The sequence below is a fragment of the Anomaloglossus baeobatrachus genome, chromosome 5 (genome assembly GCF_048569485.1).
Source record: "Anomaloglossus baeobatrachus isolate aAnoBae1 chromosome 5, aAnoBae1.hap1, whole genome shotgun sequence".
NCBI lineage: Eukaryota > Metazoa > Chordata > Amphibia > Anura > Aromobatidae > Anomaloglossus > Anomaloglossus baeobatrachus.
In genome coordinates, this window is record NC_134357.1 from 103,756,900 (window position 1) to 103,781,020 (window position 24,121).

A 24,121-nucleotide genomic window follows, 5' to 3' on the forward strand; every position below is an offset into this window, starting at 1 on the left:
CCTGTGCCAGCAGAGATCTGTGCCAGACAGAACACACTGATAGTTGCAAACTATCTTTCTGAAATTTCTAAGGACCATAGTTGAAAACGGTTTGCCATTCATCACTCTGTCGAATAAGGTATACACCGCCCTCAAGTCTAGAAAACAACTTCGCTCCAGCTAACTGATGAAGCAGGTCCGGTATAAGGGGTAAAGGATAGGAATTGCGGACAGTGAGTGTATTAATCTCTCTAAAGTTGAAGCATGGATACAACTCTCTATCTTTTTTGTTCACAAAGAAAAACCAGAGAGATGGACAACTTAATTTGCCCATTGGCCAGAATTTTTGGAATACTCTTTCAAGGTCTCTCTCTCTCTCTCTCAGAGATAGGCATTTTTGCACCTGGTATGAATTAAAAAATGCAGTCATAGGTTTTATGAGGGGTGATAACTTCACACTTTGTCTCAGAAAATACATAATCAAAGTCCTGAATGAATTCTGGAAGATGAGACCTCACATAATCCAAGGAACTACTTAAACAACTAGAAAAACAATAGTCATCCCAAGACTTAACCTCCTGAGTCTCCAAATTGATTGTAGGATTGTGCTTAACTAGCCCAAGGCAAACCTTACATTAATTTTGCAGGTAAAGAAGGAAACATCATAAATGTAATGGATTCAGTGTGTAATACACTTACCGTTAAACATACATCCTCGACCTTTGAAGTCATGTGAATTTCAGAAAGGGGAGAATTATCAATTGACCGAGAGACATTATAACCACAGGTAATAGCAAAGTCATTATCAATAACATCCGAGGCAGAACCTGAATCCACAAATGCAAATGTAAAAATGAAACCTGTTTTTAGTCTCCAAAGACACCTGTAGAAAAAAACCCTGATGCCTGTACCAGAGGTAATCTCAAACTCTTGGAACCTGCATCTTCACATTTAAGATTTTTCTTTTCGCTTTCTGAAATTCATTAATGCACCTGAAATATTGAACCAGAATGACCGCATTAAATAAAAAAATGAGTTGGTTCTCGGCGTATCGTACCTTCTCTGAGATGTTTCCAAGCACCAATTTGCACAGGTTCACCAGTCTCAACTGATGAAGAAGACGCCACTAAAATACCCCTACATGTATATCTACTCCTCAGACGTCTGTCTAGATGAATAGCGAAGGTCATATCCACTTCCAAAGGCTGCTCTTGGTCATTAGTAGAGACCGAACATGCATGCTGCTGTTGGCCTCTGGTTTCTGCTACCTTCAGGGACAAGGCCTGTAGTTGTGTGGCCATGGTGCCAAACAAATCCTTACAGATGTTCCAGAACACACTAAATGGGCTGGCTACATTGTTACAACTAGCGATGAGTGGACCCTGACTGTAAAAGTCCAAATCCACGTGGTTCCAAAAGTACCCCGGCCTGGAGTTCTCAGAGAACTCTGGGTAATGATCTGGGTCCGGCAACTCAGGTAAATAAAAAAATAAAGGAAAAATAAAGAAAATAGGAATAAAGAAGGCGCACTGAACTTACCTAGTCTCCAATGCGGCTGTAACTGCTTCCAAAACAGCTCATTAACTTCATACATATTCATTACTTCCCTCACCCACTGGCAGTCCTGGCACATGTGATTGGTTGCAGTCAGAGCCCCCAGCCTGTGTGACAATGTGTCGGACTGCTTGCAATCACATACCCTGTCTGCAGGTTTATATCGTGGTGTAAAAATAGGAAGTAAAAAAACTGGTTTAGGGTCCCCCCCATGTTATGATACTCAACACAGATAAAGCATACGGCTACAGGCTGTTGCCCCAAGCCATGTGCTTATCTTGGCTGTGTATCAAAATAAGAGGAATTGCATGCGGTTTTTTTTTTTGTTGTTCTTTTTTTTAATGATTTGAGTAATTTAAAAAAAAAAAAAAAAAAAAACGGCATGTGGTCCCCCCCAATTATAAGACCCCCCCATTACTAATCTGTAAGTGAAAAAAATACACACAAACACTGAAAAAAATCCTTTATTTGAAATAAACAACAAAAAACCCCCACCCTCTTTCACCCCCTTTATTAACCCCAAAACACCCAGATCCGACGTAATCCACATGAGGTCCCACAACAATTTCAACCCTGCTGCATCTGAAGTGGCAGTGCGCGGCCATAGAACATGACCTCCCGCTGTGAACTTCAGGTAGAGAATGAGCCATGCGAAGAGCAGTGACATCACTCAGGTTATCTGCGGTCACTGCTGGAGGTTCCCATGGTCTTCTACCTATGATCGCAGGTAACCTGATCTCAGGTGACCTCATTTAACTGACAGTATAACGCACCTGCTCTAATCCCCTTATACCTTCTACCACAATTTTAAAGTGCCGTATTCTGGTCCCCATAACTTACAGTACAGACCAAAAGTTTGGACACACCTTTTCATTCAAAGAGTTTTCTTTATTTTCAGGACTCTGAAAATTAAATATTTACATTGAAGGCATCAAAACTATGAATTAAAACATGTGGAATGAAATACTTAAAGTGCAAAACAACTGAAAATATGTCTTATATTCTAGGTTCTTCAAAGTAGCCAACTTTTGCTTTGATTACTGCTTTTCACACTCTTGGCATTCTCTTGATGAGCTTCAAGTGTCAGGTTTCCGGGTTTTCCAGTTCTCTTTTGAATGAACTTGCCCTCAGTTAACATGGAGTTTACTGTTCTGTTGCCCTACTTCCTGTCCAGCTGCTTAAAAGGCCGCCTCTAAGCTTAGTCTAGTGCCTGAGTATACTGCTTGCTGTGTGCTCCTGCTTTGCTACTTCCAAATCCTGATTGCCTTTGGATCCTCCTGAAAGACTACCGACCGACTCTGGACCATAACCGGTTTCTTCAAGCTGTGCCCGGATTCCGTCTGCCATCTTCGGTCAGCACTCTGCCCGGTTTCCCTCCGGTTCGTAACCACTCTGGACTATCATCCCGTACGGACACTTCTGGACTTTACCACTTGCCCCTTGTGTCCCGGCTGCTGCGCATTTAGGCCTTCCGGGGTGATTGCTGGACAGTCCCTGTATAGGGGTTCGCTCTGGTGGTCTCCCTGGGGGAGTCCGGTGCGTGGCCCCGGGAATTCCTCTCGCTCCGTTTCGGGAAGGTATTTTGTGTGTTTGTTCTACTGTGTTTATTCCGTTGTGTATCTACCGTGGTTACATATTATAAACAACTTGTACCCAGAACTCGTCTCTGGTTGTCATTGCCCTAACGCTATCGAAATCCTCAGAACGTACAATAGTATTACATCAAGAGGTAGTCACCGTAAATGGTTTTCCAACAGTCTTGAAGTAGTTCCCAGAGATGCTTAGCACTTGTTGGCCCTTTTGCCTTCACTCTGCAGTCCAGCTCACCCCAAACCATCTCGATTGGGTTCGGGTCTGGTGACTGTGGAGGCCAGGTCATCTGGCGTAGCACCACATCACTCTCCTTCTTAGTTAAATAGCCCTTACACAGCCTGGAGGTGTGTTTGGGGTCATTTTCCTGTTGAAATATAAATGTTGGTCCAACTAAACGCAAACCGGATGGAATAGCATGCCGCTGCAAGATACTGTGGTAGCCATGCTGGTTCTGTATGCCTTTAATTTTGAATAAATCACCAACATTTTCACCAGCAAAAGCACCCCCACGCCATCACACTTCCTCCTCCATGCTTCACGGTGGGAACCAGCCATGTAGATTCCATCTGTTCACCTTTTCTACAAAGACACGGTGGTTGGATCCAAAGATCTCAAATTTGGACTCATCAGACCAAAGCAAAGATTTCCATTGGTCTAATGTCCATTCCTTGTGTTCTTTACCCCAAACAAGTCTCCTCTGCTTGTTGCCGGTCCTTAGCAGTGGTTTCCTAGCAGCTATTTTACCATGAAGGCCTGCTGCACAAAGTCTCCTCTTAACAGTTGTTCTAGAGATGAGAAGGTGTGTCCAAACTTTTGGTCTGTACTGTATATGGTGTCCAGCTAGATATCCAGGCCCAAACTTGGGGAGTTTTTTTTAATCTGGTTTGACTCGCCATTCCTGGGTATCTGCGAGTCCGCCTGTCACTAGTTACAACTCAGTCCTACCACTCACACGGGGGTAAACAAACCAGGAGAGATGTAATACCTGTAATGAACAAGTCCCTAGTCAGACTAGAAGACAACCTAAATCTGACCCCAATTTTTCCCTGCCTGACCACAGAGCTAGGTACCCTAAGATTACAAAATAGTGCTCCCACTCAATATCAGCAGACCCTAAGTGACCTTAACCTCTCCATGACTGAGCGACTTTCCGTTTTCGTTTTTTGCTCCCCTTCTTCCGAGAGCTGTAACGTTTTTATTTTTACGTCATTTTTCTTGCCATATGAGATCTTATTTTTTGTGGGACGAGTTGTAATTTTAAAAGAAACCATAAGTTTTACCATATGGTGTACTGGAAAACTGCAAAAAAACAATTCCAAGTGTGGAAAACTGCAAAAAAAAGTGCGATGGCATGATTGTTTTTGGGATGTTTTATTCACCATGTTCACTACAAGATAAAACTGAAGTGTCGGTGTGATGCCTTAGGTTGGTATGAGTTCGTAGACACAAAGCATGTATAGCTTTACTTTTATCTAAGGGGTTAAAAACAAATCAGAAGTTTGTCTAAAAAAAGTGGTGCACTTTCTGCGTCATTTTCCACGACCTATAGCGGTCTCATTTTTCAGGATATGGGGCTAAGCGATGGATTATTTTTTGCGTCTTGAGCTGACGTTATTAATGGCACCATTTTTGTGTGATCATCTGTTATTGCCTGTTGTGCAAGATTTGTGACAACCAAAAAACTTAATTTTGGCGTTTTCAATTTTTTTGCCACTACGCCATTTACCGATCAGATTATATGATTTTATATTTGATAGATGGGGCATTTCTTAACATAGTGATACCAAATGTGAGTATATATATAAATATTTTTTTTTAACCCTTTAATTTTCAATGGGGCAAATTGGGGTGATTTGAATTTTTAGGGTTTTTTTTTTATTTTTTAAAACTTTTTTTTTACTTTTTTTTATTTCACTAGAGATTATAAGGATTAGCAGTCTGATCACTAATTCATTTCTCCTGATCAGAGTGATGCTCCGTTCTTGTTACAGCCGACTCTCTGTCGGCTCCAACAGGATCTACGTCATGATCAGGACAGGAGTCATCATATGACCTTGTGCTACCATGACAACCATCGGCTACCCGTGATCACGTCACAGAGCCTACGATGGCAGCTGGGAAAGGCGTATTCCCGCTACGGCACTTTATATTGCGCTGTCACATTTTGACAGCACGATTTAAGGGGTTAAAACGCGTGGGTGGATCACAGATCCACCTACGAGGCAGACGTCTGCTGTACAAATCAGGAGACACGTGCAGGGATCACCACCAGCTCACCGCAGCAGCCGGTGGTGATCACCCATTCATGATTTAGGATGTACCGTTACGTCCTCGGTCATGAAGGGGTTAAAGGGGTTTTCCCAAGAACAAAGATAACTTTAAAGTTAATTTTAAATCAATAAATCTTGGAATAATAATAAGTTCTAAAATTGGATGGATGAGCCGAGCCCATAATGGGTGACATATATATATATATATATATATATATATATATATATATATATGTATATACTAGTACATGGATATATACCAGGATGAACACAGGATGGGGGGACATATATATAAGAGAGGGGGGACATATATACCAGGATGGGGGACATGCCGTATATACCAGGATGGGCCCTGGATGGGAGACATTTACACCAGGATAGCCCCTGGCGGGGGACATTTATACCAGAATTGGCCCAGGATGAGGGGCATATATACCAGGAAAGGGCCCTGGATGGGGTACATTTATACCAGGATGGGCCCAGGTTGAGAGGCATATATACCAGGAAGGGGCCCAGGATGGAAGCCATATATACCAGGACGGGCCCAGCATGGAAGACATGAATATACAAGGATAGGCCCAGGATGAGGGAGATCCAGTATATATCAGGATGGGCGACATATATACCTGAAAGGGGCCCATGATGGGGGACACTAGTACAGGAAGGGGAATATTACTACATAATAATAAGGGAGGTGGGAACAAGTATGTCCTTATAGAATTTAGAATGCTACAAGGGCCCATATATCAGACCAACATGCAGGGGAGGGGGCCAGGATTTCAAATTTTGCACCGGAGCCCATCGGATTCTAGTTACACTACTGGTCTGATCTTCCTTGATTTCGCCGCCTCTGCCAAAATAACTTGGGTTCTGGCGATGCTCATCTCTCCCAACATCAGAAGTAAGGGGTCAGTCAGGAGGCCCAAAAACACATTTGTTGGTTGATCAAATCTTCCAGTATGGCAAACTTTGCAAGATAATCAACATTAAACACTTGCAGAACAAAAATTGCAAGAATAAAAAGGGCACATTCATGGCCAATAATAGGAGAGAGTAAAAATCAGAAGCTTCGGATAATTCTTCTCTCATAGGTAAAAAACTTGAAACAAATGCAGTGCATGCAAAAAGTGCACAGGTTTATTTCAGTGAAATCACACTAAAAAGAATAAAAAACCATAGGGACCCTCAAACATAGGGATAAGTCCCAGAAAAAACACATATACTACGATAAATGGAATACACACTGCTGGTAATGTTCAACACTATATGCTAAGAATATAACAAATCATGAACCCCAAATAAAGGTTGATATTTAGTACAAGCATCATAATATCACCAGCACAAGTCCAGGGAAGATGGGAGCATTTAAGCACAAGGGGAATACTGATAATTAACAGCTGGACGGAAGTTTAGCTCAACTGGGTCCTAAAGGGGAAGAGATGAAAATCCAGCAGGAAAGCTACCTAGTACAATGAATACTAACAGCAGGAACAGCAAAAAGACAGGGAGCATTTTGTGCAGCCAAACGCTGTGACCTTCTATTGCCAGAGACCACATGACTGTCTATCACCCATGACACACCCATAGTAATTTGTGGAGGCAGGATTACACAGAGCTCAACATTCAGAGGTTGTCCACTACTTTTACATTGATGGCCTATCCCAGGGGTCCCCAACCTGTGGTTCGGGAGCCACATGAGGCTTGTGGGCCCATGATTTGTGGCTCACAGCTGTCTTCCAGTTTGGTGCATAAGCATCAAATCTAGGAAATAGCTAAAAGGAGCAGGTCTCCAAATGTCGATTGTTGTGAGTAGCCCCACATAGAAAAGCAGCTCTGAATGAGGGTAAGGTAGAACTGCTGGATCTCGATATACTACCTCTGTGCGATTTCTGTGGAAAAGCTTTGGCTGTTATGAGACCTGAAAGGCCAAAAAGGCTGGGGACCTCTGGCCTATCCTTGGGATAGGTCATCAATGTCTGACGGCCAGGGAAGAGCTTTGGCTGTTATTATACCAGTAATGGGGGATCTGGGTGTTACTACTGTGGGGGGAGGGGGCACAGGAGCTGATCATGGCTCACGACCAACTCTGAGAGCTGGATGTGGCTCACGACCCTCTCTCAGAGCTGGATGTGGCTCACGACCCTCTCTCAGAGCTGGATGTGGCTCACGACCCTCTCTCAGAGCTGGATGTGGCTCACAACCCTCTCTCAGAGCTGGATGTGGCTCACAACCCTCTCTCAGAGCTGGATGTGGCTCACAACCCTCTCTCAGAGCTGGATGTGGCTCACAACCCTCTCTCAGAGCTGGATGTGGCTCACAACCCTCTCTCAGAGCTGGATGTGGCTCACGACCCTCTCTCAGAGCTGGATGTTGCTCACGACCCTCTCTCAGAGCTGGATGTGGCTCACGACTCTCTCTCAGAGCTGGATGTAGCTCACGACCCTCTCTCAGAGCTGGATGTGGCTCACGACCATCTCTCAGAGCTGGATATGGATCACAATCCTCTCTCAGAGCTGGATGTGGCTCACGACCCTCTCTCAGAGCTGGATGTGGCTCACGACCCTCTCTCAGAGCTGGATGTGGCTCACAACCCTCTCTTAGAGCTGGATGTGGCTCACGACCCTCTCTCAGAGCTGAATGTGGCTCACGACCCTCTCTAAGAGCTTGATGTGGCTCACGACCATCTCCCAGAGCTGGATGTGGCTCACAGCCCTCTCTCAGAGCTGAATGTGGCTCACGACCCTCTCTTAGAGCTGGATGTGGCTCACAGCCCTCTCTCAGAGCTGGATGTAGCTCACGACCCTCTCTCAGAGCTGGATGTGGCTCACGACCCTCTCTCAGAGCTGGATGTTGCTCACGACCCTCTCTCAGAGCTGGATGTGGCTCACGACTCTCTCTCAGAGCTGGATGTAGCTCACGATCCTCTCTCAGAGCTGGATGTGGCTCACGGCCATCTCTCAGAGCTGGATATGGATCACAATCCTCTCTCAGAGCTGGATGTGGCTCACGACCCTCTCTCAGAGCTGGATGTGGCTCACAGCCCTCTCTCAGAGCTGAATGTGGCTCACGACCCTCTCTTAGAGCTTGATGTGGCTCACGACCATCTCCCAGAGCTGGATGTGGCTCACAGCCCTCTCTCAGAGCTGGATGTGGCTCACAGCCCTCTCTCAGAGCTGGATGTGGCTCACAACCCTCTCTCAGAGCTGGATGTGGCTCACAACCCTCTCTCAGAGCTGGATGTGGCTCACGACCCTCACTGAGAGATGGATGTGGCTCACAACACTGTCTCAGAGCTGGATGTGGCTCACGACACTCTCGCAGAGCTGGATGTGTCTCTTAATGCCAGAAAGTTTGGGGACCTCTGACCTATCGTTAGACTAGGTCATCAACGTCGGCGGCAACAGCCAACCGGAAATGCTATTGAGAAAAGATGCTCATCATTACAAGTTGCCACAGGTATGTTTATAGTTGTACAGATGATTTGACTTGCCTGTGAGGTAGCAGATTTGGAGTATTAATACACTGCATGTTACTAGCATTATTATTGCAAACAATCAATGCATGGAAAACCCATTCGTTTCCAAAAATAATCCGATGAACAGGTGTACGTAAAATTTCTTTGTATTGAAAGGGTGTACTAATAGAATCCAGAATACACATGGTGACAATGTACATGTCATCCGAGGCGTGTGGCTACATCCAGTACATGTTCTCTTCAGAGCAGCAGTACTCAATTAAGCAACATATCTGATGATCCCCACCCTCTATTGTCCCTGTGTTTAGGAGGAATAATGGAACCACTGACCTACATTGCGTTTTTTATTATCAATGGAGATGAAGCGTATGCAAGGATTATCATTGATGTACTTTGCTGCCCAGGGGACATCAATCTGTGTGCCAGTTTCATAAAAGACTCCCAAAGCATATCGGGAGGAGTAGCTCACAGTTTCCAGTTGCAGCCTTTGGCTTTCTTTAATTACTGTAAGACAAAAAAATATATATAAATAAATGACGATATGCAATATTCAGCACGATGATGGATTGCAAACTACAGTTCTCATCGTCTTTAGCCATTAACATTTAGATATCAGAAATCAGTTATATTTAGCAATGCTTCTCAGTGATGCATCCACAGAATAAAATCCATATAACATATGTTATACTGGCATTAGTGTTTATGAGGGAGTACAAAATGTAATATAAGGATAGTCACATTCAATTGTGTTTCCACATGGTGTCTTTTTTTACCATACGGTGCATTAGAGAATCAATTATAGAGCTTTATTATATCCGTTTTGTTTTACTGTTTAGTACGATATACGATATTTGTAATTTTGTGTGCTTGGCACTACATTAAAGGGAATCTGCCACTAGATTTTTGATCCCCCATCTGAGAGCAGCACAGTGTCGGGGCAGAGACCCTGATTCCAGATATGTGTCACTTAATGGGCTGCTTGTTGCATTCTGATAAAAATCACAGCGTAATCTGTTACAAATCTGCCATTTATCTGCATGCTTAGCTCTGTATAACCCCACCCCCACCACTAATTGGCATCTTTCAGTGGAGTGGGCGTGGTTATACAGCTTTCTGTGTACACTCTACAAATTCAGAAAATGCCAATCAGTCATGGTTGTGAGCTTATGCAGAGCTCATCAATATGGAGAACCTACAGTGAAATCTCTCTGGTATTGCCCACTTAGCCTTAAAGGGAACCTGTCATCAGATTTGGGGCCTATAAGCTGCGGCCACCACCAGTGGGCTCTTATATACAGTATTCTAACATTCTGTAAATAAGAGCCCAGGCCACTGTGTAAACATAAAAATCACTTTATACTTACCTAAACGGTCACTGCGGTGGAGTTGGGTCATAAGGGCGTCTCCGTACTCCGGTGCCAGCGTCTCCTCTTTCAGCCATCTTTGTCCTCCTTCTGAAGCTAGTGTGCATGTCGTGTCCTACATCATACACACTCGCCGGTCCCGTGCAGGCGCACTACAATACTTATATCTGCACTGCTCAGGGCAGATAAAAGTGTGCCTGTGCAGGACCTCAATGCCGGCCTGTGTGCATGACGTAGGATGCGTCATACACACAGGCTTCAGTAGAAGGATGACAAAGATGGCCGAAAGAGGAGGCGCCGTGCCCGGAGAACGGAGACGCCCAAATGATCCAACTCCACCGTAGCAACCGTTTATGTAACTATTATAAAGTGATTTTTATGTTCTACACAGCGGCCTGGGCTCTTATATACAGCATGTTAGAATGCTGTATATAAGAGCCCACTGGTGGTGGCCGCAGCTTATAGGCCCAAAATCTGATGACAGGTTCCCTTTAAAAAAAAGAAGCTGTTTAAGTGCTAAATACTTTGCCAATATCTCCGCAATGGAGAGGCGCAATTTTAAAACAAATGTTTTATTCTGCCCTGCAAAGCTTTTTACATCGTGGATCCAGTTCAACATTAACATGTTGGTGAAAGGGAAGGTGGTGTTCCTGTTCTGACATCCGATTATGCTGGACATTATTCCTGGTCCAATCTTGACAAAAGAAATGGCAGGAAAGGCCGACTGAGCCAACTACTAACCTTAGTTTTCACCAGCCTTGGGGGACCTGTACACATAGTGTTTTTTTTTACTTTTTAACCAATCTGAATCCTATGATTATTTTTTAATTTTTTTTTGTGGACTATACAGCTTATTTAATCTAATATATAAAGCTGAATGTGTGTGTGTGTGTGTATGTGTGTATGTCCGGGATTGGCATCTGCACCGTCGCAGCTACAGCCACAAAATTTTGCACACTCACGTCTGGAGCCCGAGAGCATCATAGGCTATGTTTTGAGGGGAAATTTTAACCCCGCGCTTTACAGTTATTTGCCAAAAAACCTGCCTCCATTAAAGAGAATGGAGCTGGGAGCCACAGTGCAGCCAGAACTTCAGAAGAATGCGCAGCCATGCCCTTATATGGAATGTTGGCGTGTCACAATGCAGCCAGGGAAAGAAACAGACATAGACAGGGTAAAAGACAGACACAAAGAGACAGACACAGACAAAGAGACAGACTGACAGGGAAAGAGACAGACACAGACAAAGAGACAGAGACAGGGAAACAGACAGACAGGGAAAGAAAGGAAAAGAGACAGAAGGGGTAAGAGGCAGACAAAGACAGGTAAAGAGACAGACAAAGAGACAGACACAGGGAAAGAGACAGAGGGAAAGAGGGAAAGAGACAGACAGGGAAAGAGAGGGAAAGAGACAGACAGGGAAAGAGAGGGAAAGAGACAGACAGGGAAAGTGACAGAGATATATAGACAGACAGGGAAAGAGATAGATAGACAGACAGGGAAAGAGATTGAGACAGATGGAGAAAGAGACAGAGACAGTCAGAGACAGACAGGGAAAGAGATAGCGAGAGAGACAGAGAGATATATACAGAGGGGGAGACAGACAGAGAATGGGAGAGAAACAGAGAGACAGTTACTATCCCGGGCATTACTACATTCTATTTATACATTCTATCCCGGGAATGTTAATACATTCTATTTTGTTAACAACAGTTATTAGCCCAGGCGAAGCCGAGTAGTACAGCTAGCATTAAATAAATGGGCAATATTAATTACATGGAGTTACTGCTGGGTATCAAGTGAGAGCTCATGGGTGTTGGTGCCACTTTTTGTAGACACCCTAGACTGCACCTCAGGCAATGGTGCCCCCTATAGTGCCCTTAGTGCTCTAGCAATGAGGCACCTGCTTAATAATTCGATATGCAATTATCTGTAATTAAAGCAGATTTAATTTTTCAAAATAACAAAGTGTATATGAGCAGAATTGTTTAGAACATAAATTATATTATACCATCTATTCATCTTTAAACATGGGAAAAAAACATTTAGGTAAAGAATTAATTATCAAAAATTTTAGAAATGAACATCACACCAGCACCTTATAAGATTGTAGTTTATGTATCAGTTCCTTATATAAAGTCTCTACCCTGAACATATTGTCCTTGCTACTGTAGAGCCATGTCACTGCCTCCCACGATATTAGTACACTTGTTGATACGTGGTGTGCCGTTGTGAACATTCCCATAACATAATGGATTCCAGGTTGTTCTGTCCTTTCCCTCCAAATAAAGAACAAGCAAACAAACAGCAGATGAGGAATGAACACAACATGTTTCTTTAATTTTAGGCACACCTTAAAAACTGCCAACTACTAGGACATTGAAATTTCAAGCTAAAGTAATCTACTTTTCGACAAATTCTTCATCACAGCTAAACAATTAAAGGGAATCAGTCAGCTACTTTTTGCTATGTAAGCTGAAAACAACATGCTGCAAGGGTTAAAACATAGAATTCAAGGATGCCTGTCTTGTCAAGGTCTGATTTTGTCACAACATGTGAGGGGATAACATGGGACAGGGGTTTCTACACTCAACCTCAGGCTAGGAGGGCCCTAGTTGTTCCTACTCCCAGAGATACAGTACATCCAATCATGACGATGACTGGGCCGCCTTCCTTGCCCCGTCCTCGCCAGCCTTTATCTAATACGCACTCTCCCCCACCCCAGGGGAGGACCAGGACAGGAGTGGTAGAACTCACAGATTTGGACAAACTGGGGAAACCAAAACACCAGCACACAGCTAGCATACACAGGAAGTAGACAACAAATTATAAAAAGGAAAATAAAGAGCAGTGAGGAAATAACCAGACGAAAGGAGAATTCCACAGCACACCAATCAACATGCAGTACATCATCAATTGCTGTAGAACACCAGAACACGTACCGGTTTAGCGAAAGCTATAGTCGGCATGGTAAGACAGGCTCCTCCATCTTAAAAAGGCAGGAAGTAACTGTGATAGGTCTCCTGCAACATGTGATCTAAGAGGTAACCAGTAAGCTAGCAGAAATTAACTCCTGCTAGCACAATTGCTAATGAGCACACAGCTAGTTGATGCCCGAGCCTGCCCCTGTACAACTCAGAGGCATCAGAAAAAGCATAGTGTGGAGTGTCAGAGTTTGAAATCTGAACAGCGTCTGATGCTGCCATGACACTCGACAAGTTTAGAGCCAAACACCCTGTGACAGAGCTGTCATTTATTTTCTATGTTTCTTTAACCAGTGGGACACGAGCAGTTCTTATCAATGCTCAGACTACAATGTCACAAGCACGGCAGTCCACCAGGCCCCCTCCTGTGATTGACACCTCACTGTCAATGTACAATCTCTATAGAGAGCTTGGTGTGGGTGGGGAAGCTCACTCACCTCTGCTAGATGGTTAAAACTAAAAATTCTGATGGTGTCAGAACGGCTGTAGCCAGTAATCTAAGTGATACATCATTGGATTCAGAGTCTCTTTGCCTACAAAATGCTGCTTTCAGATGATGGAGTAAAAATCTGCTAACAGGTTCTCTTTAAGAAAAAGAAAAAGCATACCGAATTGATATTCACAAATCTGATATTCATCTTCCTTTCAATAAGTCACGAAGCCACAATCCCTCTCCAATACTCCAACGGGAAGTTTATTTGGCAACTTTGCGATGCCCACGACTTACCTCTGTGGCAAGTGAAAAAAAACCTGGATGTCGTCCTCACTAGCAACTCTTAAGCGGGCTTTACACGCTGCGACATCGCTAGCCGATGCTAACGATGCCGAGCGCGATAGCACCCGCCCCCGTCGTACGGCCGATATGTGGTGATCACTGCCGTAGCGAACATTATCGCTACGGCAGCGTCACATGCACTTACCTGCCCTGCGACGTTGCTGTGACCGGCAATCCGCCTCCTTTCTAAGAGGGCGGTTTGTTCAGCGTCACAGCGACGTCACTAAGCGTCACTGAACTGCCGCCCAATAGAAAAGGAGGGGCGGAGATGAGTGACCGGAACATGCCGCCCACCTCCTTCCTTCCTCCTTTTCCGGTGGATGCAGGTAAGGAGATGTTTGTCACTCCTGTGGTGTCATACACAGCGATGTGTGCTGCAGCGATATTAAGGAAATGAGCGACGTGACAACAAGCAACGATTTTTGCCATTTTTGTGCTCGTTAATCGTCGCTCATTTGCGTTACACGCTGACATGTCGGTAACGGCGCCGGATGTGCATCACTAACGACGTGACCCCGACGATATCTCGTTGCCAATGTCGCAACGTGTAAAGCCCGCTGTACTGCTATGGTGGCAGGGTTATAACTCATTCAATCCCTGTTGCTTTGCTATGGAATTAGAACACAAAAATGTGTCTGGAAGCGATGACTGGAAATTGCTGCCTATAAAATATATTCAAATGCTTTAGCAAATACTATGAAAGGGAGAATTTTGTGGTGGGTGTTATTCTTTATACCCTGTTAACTGTGGATTTGTCTCTCCTTTCCCACACACGTAGTGCAATCAATCATTCGGTAGCATTATGAAAAACATGTGCCAGAGAAGAAAAGAAAAATATAATGGAGCCAACACTTTCTGGCTTACAAAAGCAGTAGTATGCCTTCAGTAGGGTTTATGGATTGGTTGCTGTTGTGCATCAAAAGCTTATTTGAGCCGTATCCAGAAAAAAAAATTCTAGAATAAATCAGACTTCTCGGATAATGTGATTTATGGTACACCCGTCATTATTGAAATCTTTTACCAATAATTAATCAAATTACGAGGAAAAGAGTGAATATTGATTCAAGAATAGTGACGTTGCCTCCATAATGTACAGTATATATTGTCACTTTGTTTATGCCTATGTCTGGATTTTTGTCTAACCCAGAGGTCCTTGAGAGCTATTTTTATTATTATACTTATAACAGGACATACTGTGAAATTTTACATGCATTCTATAGGGGAAAAAAACATGTCGAGGAACGTTTTTAAAAAAAATAAAAAATAATAATAATAATAATAACAACAACAGAAGAAATACGATAGTTGGTTTGTTTTGATGATGTGTCCTAGAACTCAGGCCCCAAGTTTGTCATTTTATATTACTCTCTAAAAATTGACATTGCACTACCATGTCTTTGGAAGATAGTTTTGTAATTACAAGTGATGGCTATCAAAATCCCAAAGTGGCTTAGTGTCACGCTAGGTATGGGAAGTACCAAGCAAGCAGCAAAAGGTAATGGAAGGGGGAAATGGTGACCTCTGACCAAACCTACCGCTGATTCCTAGGGTCCCTCCCCACCCTAGATAGGTTACACACCTATGCACCGAGGCAGATACCTGACCCTAGTGCTGGACCCTAAATAAGGAACTGGTGGGATGAGCGCTTTGTCACCCCACTAAACACTAAAGGAAGACGCAAGGTGGACACATGGGGGGAAAAGCATGAAGTACTTATCCACAGATGACTCAGGCAGATGTTCAGCAAAGGTTCAGCAACGATACCATGGATGAGTACAAGTCACCTACTTGCAACCAGAATTTGAATGAAGTGAATAATATCACTAGAACAAGTTCGGAGAATATGGGAGTATTGCCGCACAAGGAGAATACTGATAATCAGCAGCTGGACATAAGTTTAGCACCCCTGGGTCCTAAAGGGGAATAGATGAAAACCCAGCAGGAAAGCTGCCTAGTACAATGAATAGTAACAGCAGAAAGTCAGAGTGCATTTTGCACAGCCAAACGCTGTGACCTTCTATTGCCAGAAACCACCCATGACACTTAGTTGGAAAACATACCGTTCAACAATGCCCTTTTCTTCCCAAGTTTTTGATATTTGAGCTTATAAAGCCACACATATTGAAAAGGCTCCAAATTTGTCCTGGTCCTGGGCTTTCATTGTACTCATATAGCAAGCCTTAGGTGTCCTACGTAGGCTATTCGATTACTCGCCATTAATAGCTTATTTTATTTATTTTACTCACTTATATAGCGCCGGTAATTTTCACAGCGCTTTACAGACATGACCATCACTGTCCCCGTTGGGGCTTAAAATCTAAATTCCCTAATCAAAATGTCCTTTGAAAGTGGGAGGACGTTAGTACAGGATGGAGGAACATGACTACATAATAAAGGTGGGTGGGGGAGGGCAACACATATCTTTATAGCATTTAGAATGGTACAAGGTCCCAGACATCTGAACAACATTCACGGGGGCCCAGGAGCAAATTTTGCACTACAGCTCATGGGAATTTAGTTACGCCACTGCCTATCAGTATGTGTTTGGAGTGTGAGAAGAAACCAGAAGAAACACAGGGAGAACATTGTACTTGCTGGGATATAAACCCAGGATTAGAGTAAACCCGTGGAAGTTCGGTTCGGCGAGTTGAGCCGGACTTTTGATAAAGTTCGGTTTGGGACCCGAACTTGACCTGAACCCCAATGGAAGTCACTAATTGAGCAGTTTGGGTCATGCAGCCAGCCACAAACAGATCACTTCCGTCGGTGGGTGTAAGGGGTTTTCCAAAAAGTTTTGGTGCACACTACATCCAATCACGCTGTTGATACCCCCAGTGTAGGCGTTCAAACACTGCAAGCGGCTCGCATTTGGCTGAGCACTGAGTGTACCCGAGTACAGCAATGCTTGAGTAAGTGGTTTGCATGTGTAAAGCACCCGAACGCCGAACTCAAACTTTTTTTTTTGTAAAGTCTGTTTTTGGTACGAACACTGAACCTCGGGTTTGCTAATCCGTACCCAGGATCCTAGAGCTGTAAAGCAACAATGCTAACCACTGAGCCACCATGCAGATATACAGTATAAAAATGTGAAGTTATAAAGTATAGGAATAGCAGTGCCAGAAAGTCGGCTAAATAAAATTCCTCTACGCGCCCTACATATAAAAACTAAAATTGTATAAACGGTAAAAATACCTTAAGTTCATTATTTTCTAACATGTTGATTCTTTGTTATTCGTGTAGTATGTTGCATTTCATAAAGATGAGAATAACACCTCATTCAGGAAAGTAGGCGCTGGGACCACAGACTGTTTTTAGTGGTTGGAAGGATGTATAAATAGTTACATGCTTTCCTATGGCCCAACCGCTATACACAATGCCAGACTGTAAGGGCAGGGATTATGTTCTTAGCAAAGCCTATAGATTTTTGGTTATTAAGTAAAGTTGATGGGCTGTTAAAGACCTAAACAGCTTTTCTTAAACACAAAATGTTCCAAAAAATAGATCTTTTTCAGACGCAGTTCCTGATTTTAGTGTGAGATAGACAACAGCCTAAATAGTATATTATGTAGTTTATATTAGATGCTCCATCGCAGAACTATTGCCTTGTAGGAAGTTTGCTTCTTTACCATATGGTGTTTCATGGATCATAGAGGCACTGGAGTATAGAGTATGGAGTATTATTCACTGGCTTCCCATTGCCCAATGACTCCAGTTCAAAACCCTAACCATGACCTACAAAGTCATCCACAACCTGTCTCCTCCTTACATCTGTGACCTAGTCTCCTGGTACTTACCCACACGTAACTAACTTTCGATCCTCACAAAATCTCCTTCTTTACTCCCCTCTCATCTCCTCTTCCCACAATCGCGTACAAGATTTCTCCCGTGCCTCCCTCATAATCTGGAACGCTCTGCCAAAACATATCAGACTCTTTCCTACTTTGACAAGCTTCAAAAGGAACCTGGAGGCCCACCTCTTTCAGCAAGCCTACAACCTGCCATAATCCTCAGTCTGATATAGCGCCGCACGACCATCTCTACCCTCACTTACTGTATCCTCACCCATCCTTTGTAGATTGTGAGCCCTCTCAAGCAGGGTCCTCTCTCCTCCTGTACCTGTCTGTGCCTTGTCTTGTCTATATTACTGTACTTGTCCCTACTATGTGTACCCCTTTTCACATGTAAAGCGCCATGGATTAAATGGCGCTTTAATAATTAATAATAATAATACAGGACATAGCCGCCATACATAACATAGCCGAGCTGCCATACAGGACATAGCCGAGCTGCCATACAGGACATAGCCGTACCGCCATACAGGACATAGCCGTACCGCGATACATAACATAGCCGAGCCGCCATACAGGACATAGCCATGCCGCCCTACATCCCCTGAAAATGTCTCCATCAAATGCATGAGACCTTATAGGTTTAAGATAAAAGACAGAAGCCCTGATTCATCAAATCGGTATTTTTTATGCCAACTGTGATGAAGGATGGTCTAGTAAAGGATGTATATAAATCCATGAAGGGATGTGTGTCCCTTAATGAGTTTGGTGTATTTTTCAGCTGCAGTTTGATACCGTAAGTAATATACATCAGTCACTTTGGTGGTAAAAATTTGAAAAATTATCCGCTGCGATCAGCCATGCCATCTCCATGGGAAATTTTTTAAAATGTTGGAGCTGGACACCGCCTTATATACTCCAAAAGTCACAAGTTGTACAACAATGTCAGAATTCTGGTAAAAACCGTTTGACAAATTGACCCCAATGTATTATCCTGTGCAGAATTAACCTCCTCACCACCTGGTGATTTTCTGTTTTTCGTTTTTACCTCAGTTTCTTCCAAGTGTCATAACTTTTTTTATTTTTTTGTCAATATAGCCATATGAGGGCTTGTTTATTGTAGGACGAGTTGTACTTTTGAATGACTACAATCATTCTGCCACATGTTGTAGTGAAAAATGGGAAAAATTTCCCAGTGCAGTAAAACTGCAAAAAAAAGTGCAATTAAGATTGTTTTTTGGGTTTTTTGTTTAATATGTTCATTGTATGGTAAAACTGACCTAGGAATATGATTCCCCAGGTCAGTACGAATTCATAGATACCAAACATGTTTAGTTTTTTTATTTATGTAATGAAAAGAAATTCAGAAATTTGTCAAGAAAAAAGAATTGCGCTTTTGTCACTATTTTCCGAGACCCGCTGCATTTTCTTTTTTAGGAATCTGGGGCTCAGTGATTGCTAATTCTTTGCGTCTTGAGCTGACATTCCTAATTATATTATTTTGGTGTAGATGCAATGTTTTTATATATATATATTTTATATATATTGCGGCGACAAAAAAAAGTAATTCTGCTGTTTTGATTTATTTTCTTGTTACGCTCTTTATCAATTAGATTAATTTATGTTATATTTTGATAGATCAGGTATTTCTGAACTCAGAGATACCAAATATGTGTTTTGGGTTTTTTTTTGTTTTACTTTTAATGGGTCAAAAGGAAGTGATTCGAACTTGAGTTTTATTTGTTGTGTTTTTTCTTAATTTTTTTTTACATTTTTTATTGTTTTTACTAGTCTTCTTAGAGGACTTAAAGCTGCAATTCTCCGATCGCTTGTGCTGTACAGAGCGATTCTTCAGCAGAAATGCTGATCTCCTGTGAATGGTACAGCATTAACTTGCAATGTATAGTACAGTTTTTGCAAATTTTCAGATGCCCAATTTACACAATCCTCCACAACAAAAATTGGTTTTATTCTTTTTTTTTTGTCATCTGCCACACTGAATACCTGAAGAGACCCATACACATTAAGGCCTCCTTCACATGTACCGTACATGTCTCTGGGACATTGTATCTGTTTTTTTCACGGACACCACACATACCCATTATAACCTATGGGGTGCTCACATATCCGATATTTCCAGCAGCATGAATTAAAAGTGCCAATACAAGGCTATGGGTCCATGAAAAACATGAACACATCCTGTGCTATGTGTGTTTAACATTGAAATGATATGAGAAGCTTTGTAATATCTTTTCCTTTAGCCATACCGTAAAAACACAGATGGCACAAGGATGACACATGGATGGCGCACTGATGGAAAACACTGATGACACCGGTAGTGATTTTACACTTACGATTTTATTTACGCACGTGCGAATGGGGCCAAATCAAAAGTAATTTGATCATGGCAATTTTGGTGGGATTGGCAGAACACTAATTTTGGAGTAAAGATTGGCACTACCCTAGTTTGGCATGCACATCAATATTCCGTGGAATATGGATCAGGGAAGACTTCTTCGGCCGGCAGAGCAACCCTGGCATTCTGGGTAGAGATGAGTGAACCTGAACAGTAAAGTTCAGTATTCGTACTGAATATGAACTTTACAAAAAAAAAATCAGTGTTCGAGTTCGGCATTCAGGTGCTTTATGTACGCAAACCACTTGAGTGAACATCGGGGCACTCGGTGCTCGGCCCAATGCGAGCAGCTTTCATTGTTTGAACGGCTTGCACTGGAGGTAAAATCAACATTATTGGATGTAGTGTGTACAAAAAATAAAAAAAAACAGACTCCCCCAGAAGTGCTCTGGTTATGGCTGGCTCAGTGGTGCACATATCATTGGTGCATCCTTTGCACAGGGGCTCAAGAAGTAAGGGTGCCCATTTCTACCACCTAAACAGGTGGAATTGTGCATTTTGATGAGATATTGGACTGCAAAGGGACCCTATATTGTTTTTGCACAGGGACCCTTTTCTGCCTGTTTCGCCAGTGGGCTGGCTGTATGAGAGCAGATAGCCGAACTGCCCAATCAGTGAGTTCCAATGGGGTTCAGGTCAAGTCCAGGTCCTGACCAGAATTTTATATTAACCCACCGAATGCGAACTTCAATGGGTCCGCTCATCTCTAATCCTGGGTGCACCTTGTAATTACCAGGCCCAAAATCTTGAAGTGCCATGGTCAAGGTGCCACAGAATATCAAAGTGTAGTGAAAATCTTCTTGTTAATCCTTAGACAGAAGATGTTTGAGGACATGAGGGCATGGCAATTGTAATTCAATCTCCCAATTCTTCTGTTTGCCGGAGAGATAAGCTGCTGCCAGATGGTTCTGGTGGAACATCTCTCATCGAAAATCCAGGAATGCTTGGCTGATCCGAGTGCTCCAGTCTATGGGGGAGTTGGGAGAGATAGCTTCAGCCGAACAACTGTCTGGCTGACAGCGGTCAAATTTATATGGCCAACATTAGAAGTGAAAAAATATTGCTTATTTAAGAAGAATAGGACCTGGTTTGTCTTCGCTTTGTATAAAAGGCACAACGTATTATATAAAAAAAAATAATCTAAGAAGAGCAAGACACCGTCTAAGGGTCCCAGTCAAAAATACACTGAATATACTGTAATAATAAAGTTTAAAATATGCAAATTTTCAATTTTAGGACTACAATAAACACTAATTTACTACTGTCTGCAACAAGGTTACCCTTGATTTGAAATATTTTGTTCACCAATTTGCACACCAGGCCATAAAGGGTTAAGGTTGAATGTCCCAAGACTAAAAATCTCATTTATTTTAATATAGTTTCCCCCTAAAACAAAGCTGGCTGTCTGCCTGTGCTGTGGTTATTTCAAGCAGCAGAATGTCTTGCAGTTGCTCTGCTTGCGTAGGTGGTATCAAAGGTTATGAGAAAAGTCCCTGCTTGGTAGCAAGTCTTGCTCAAGTCAATGTATCCAATATGTGCTGCTAATCTGATAGGCAAAATATCCTCCATACTGCTCCATTTACTGTATCAGTGTTCTGCTTTACTAAGGTTTTATCATCTCAGTAATGAGGGACCGAAGTTTCCATACATTGCATCAGGCGTAAGACTGTTTCTCATAGTTATTAAGTGGAAGAACATTTAACTTTTACTAAGGTGGAAAAATATCAACTATTGTGAGAAATGTCATGAATCAGTCTATAAAATTTACCCATATTTTTGCTGTTCTAATACGCCATAAAAAAAATTGTATTATTGTGTGATAGGTATACAAAAAAGTGGGAAACTACCAGTGCTGTCGTGGAGGGTTCTTTGAAACCAAATTACCGGTAAGTCTAATTCTATTTTCTCTAAGCCCCTCCTCAACTGTCCCACTGGAGAAATATCAAAGAAGAACGCTAGGGAGAGACGATAGCCTGGAAGACTAGGTTAAATCTCTTATAGACATCAAATCTAAACTATTGTGCTTAGAGAAGTTATGGACCAAGGACCAGGTGTCAGGTCCTTGCTGGATGAAGGACATGGCTCTAGTGGAATGAGCTTTCAGCACTTCAGTAGACAAATCCTGCTTTTTATACCATTCACAAATCATTTTTTTAATCCAGTTTGCTAGAACACGTTTTGAAGTGTTGAACCCTTTATTTGTCCACGGTGTTGAACAAAGGGATTTTGATCCTTTCTCAAGACTATGTTTGTTGCAGGTAGTAGAGAATAGTTCTCCAGATGTCCAAGAAGGAAATTCCTCTCCAGTGCGGTGTTGGATTTTGACAAAAAGAAAAGGAGGACTACTTCCTAAGACATATGGAACTCGGTTGCCACTTTGGGCAAGAACGATGGATCTAGGTGGAGCACCACCCTATCCTCTAGTATCCTCCGATATCATTCCCTAATGGAGCTCACTGACTCTCCTAGCCGTTGTTATGATTACTAAAAAAGCTGCTTTCAAGGATAATCTATTAAAGTAAATTTGAGACATTGGTTCGAAGGGAAGCATAGTCAGACCTTTGAGTACAATAATTAGGTCTCAAGATGGGATTACATTGGGCTTCCTCTGATGCATCCGATAGGCTGCTGTCATTTATCTTTTTATCCATAGATGATCTGCCAAATTCTGGTAAAAAAAGAAGCTTAAGTCTGACACTTGGATTTTAACACTAGAACTACTGAGGTAGTCATTTTGACTACTTTGCACTATGTATTTCTATATAGGTGTCACGAGTCCAGTAGTTCTAGTGTTAAGGGTACTAGGTTTTAACCCTCTTGTAAAAATTCCAATATCTTGATTATGTTTTGGACGAAAGAGATCCAGAGGAACAGATCCATACCATAAAATGATGGTTTTCCATATAATACCATTTGTAATCTACTACCTGCTCTGTTATGTATAACCCTGTCAGAGAGGCCTCTAGCTTTTAAGTCTTAAGACATAGACTATGGGGAGGGTGGATAATAGATCAGACCTTGATGAGGAAGGTGATAGATCAAAGGAAGAAAAAGAGGATCCTCCAACTTCAAATTGTTCAAAGCCCCAAACCAACCTCTTTTTTGAAACAGCTGTGCTATGAAAATGGTTTTGACTTTCTCTGTTCTGATTTAAGTGTTCTTCGTAATAAAGGAATCGGGAGAAATGCATAAGCCAGCCCAAACTCTCGTGAATGGTGAATGTGTGAAGCCCAGTTATCCCAGGGACATCGGTCCACCTTCAGGGACGCCACAGGGTCTTCTTTAGTATATGGCAAGGCAACAGGTATGTAGTTTTTGTATAATATGTATCGTGACGCCACTCACGGTTTGCGGTCAGGGATATGGGTGACCGCCACTGCAGGTTAAACAAGCGTCTGGGGCTGATGGAGTCTGCAGTCGGATGGTGTGGCCTCCCGTGAGTGAGGCTAGCCCCAGGGGCTCGGGTGTGTAGAACAACAGGTGCCAGAATAACTCAGGGTCAGTCCAGAAAGTCTTTCAATGGCTCTTTACTCACTTTTAGATGTTTTGTGAGGTACCCGGGCGATGCTGAGATTAAACCAGGTGAAACCAGGTATCCTTTAGGCCAGTCTAAGGGTAACCATTAACTCGCCTTCCTTGCACTTCTTGTTTCGGATAACCCCTGACTTGAAGTACCGTGGGATTCATCCAGGGAAGTCGCTACTGCCTTTTCTCCCCTTTTTGGCCCGTTTGCCGGCAGCGTGGACCAAGTGAGATGGCTCCAGGCTCGATAACCCTTATGGGCCCCCTCGTTACTGCTGAGACTCGGACTCTAGATGGTTGGTGAGGGACTTGTAGTTCCCCTCACCGGCAGGTTTAGCAGGTAGTTAAACTATAACATGCTCTGGGAACCTGTATCCCGTACGTGCCTAGCCACCAGGAGT

The 24,121-nt window shown here is 42.9% G+C and overlaps 1 protein-coding gene across 1 annotated transcript in view; it reads right to left on the reverse strand.

Moving 5' to 3' along the window:
* Positions 1-24,121, reverse strand: part of RNLS (renalase, FAD dependent amine oxidase) — a 263,379-nt gene that overhangs the window by 82,273 nt on the left and 156,985 nt on the right. The window contains exon 5 of the mRNA XM_075352353.1: positions 9,202-9,375. Within this exon, the coding sequence (XP_075208468.1) occupies positions 9,202-9,375 (174 nt within the window). The remainder of the gene's footprint in view (positions 1-9,201; positions 9,376-24,121) is intronic.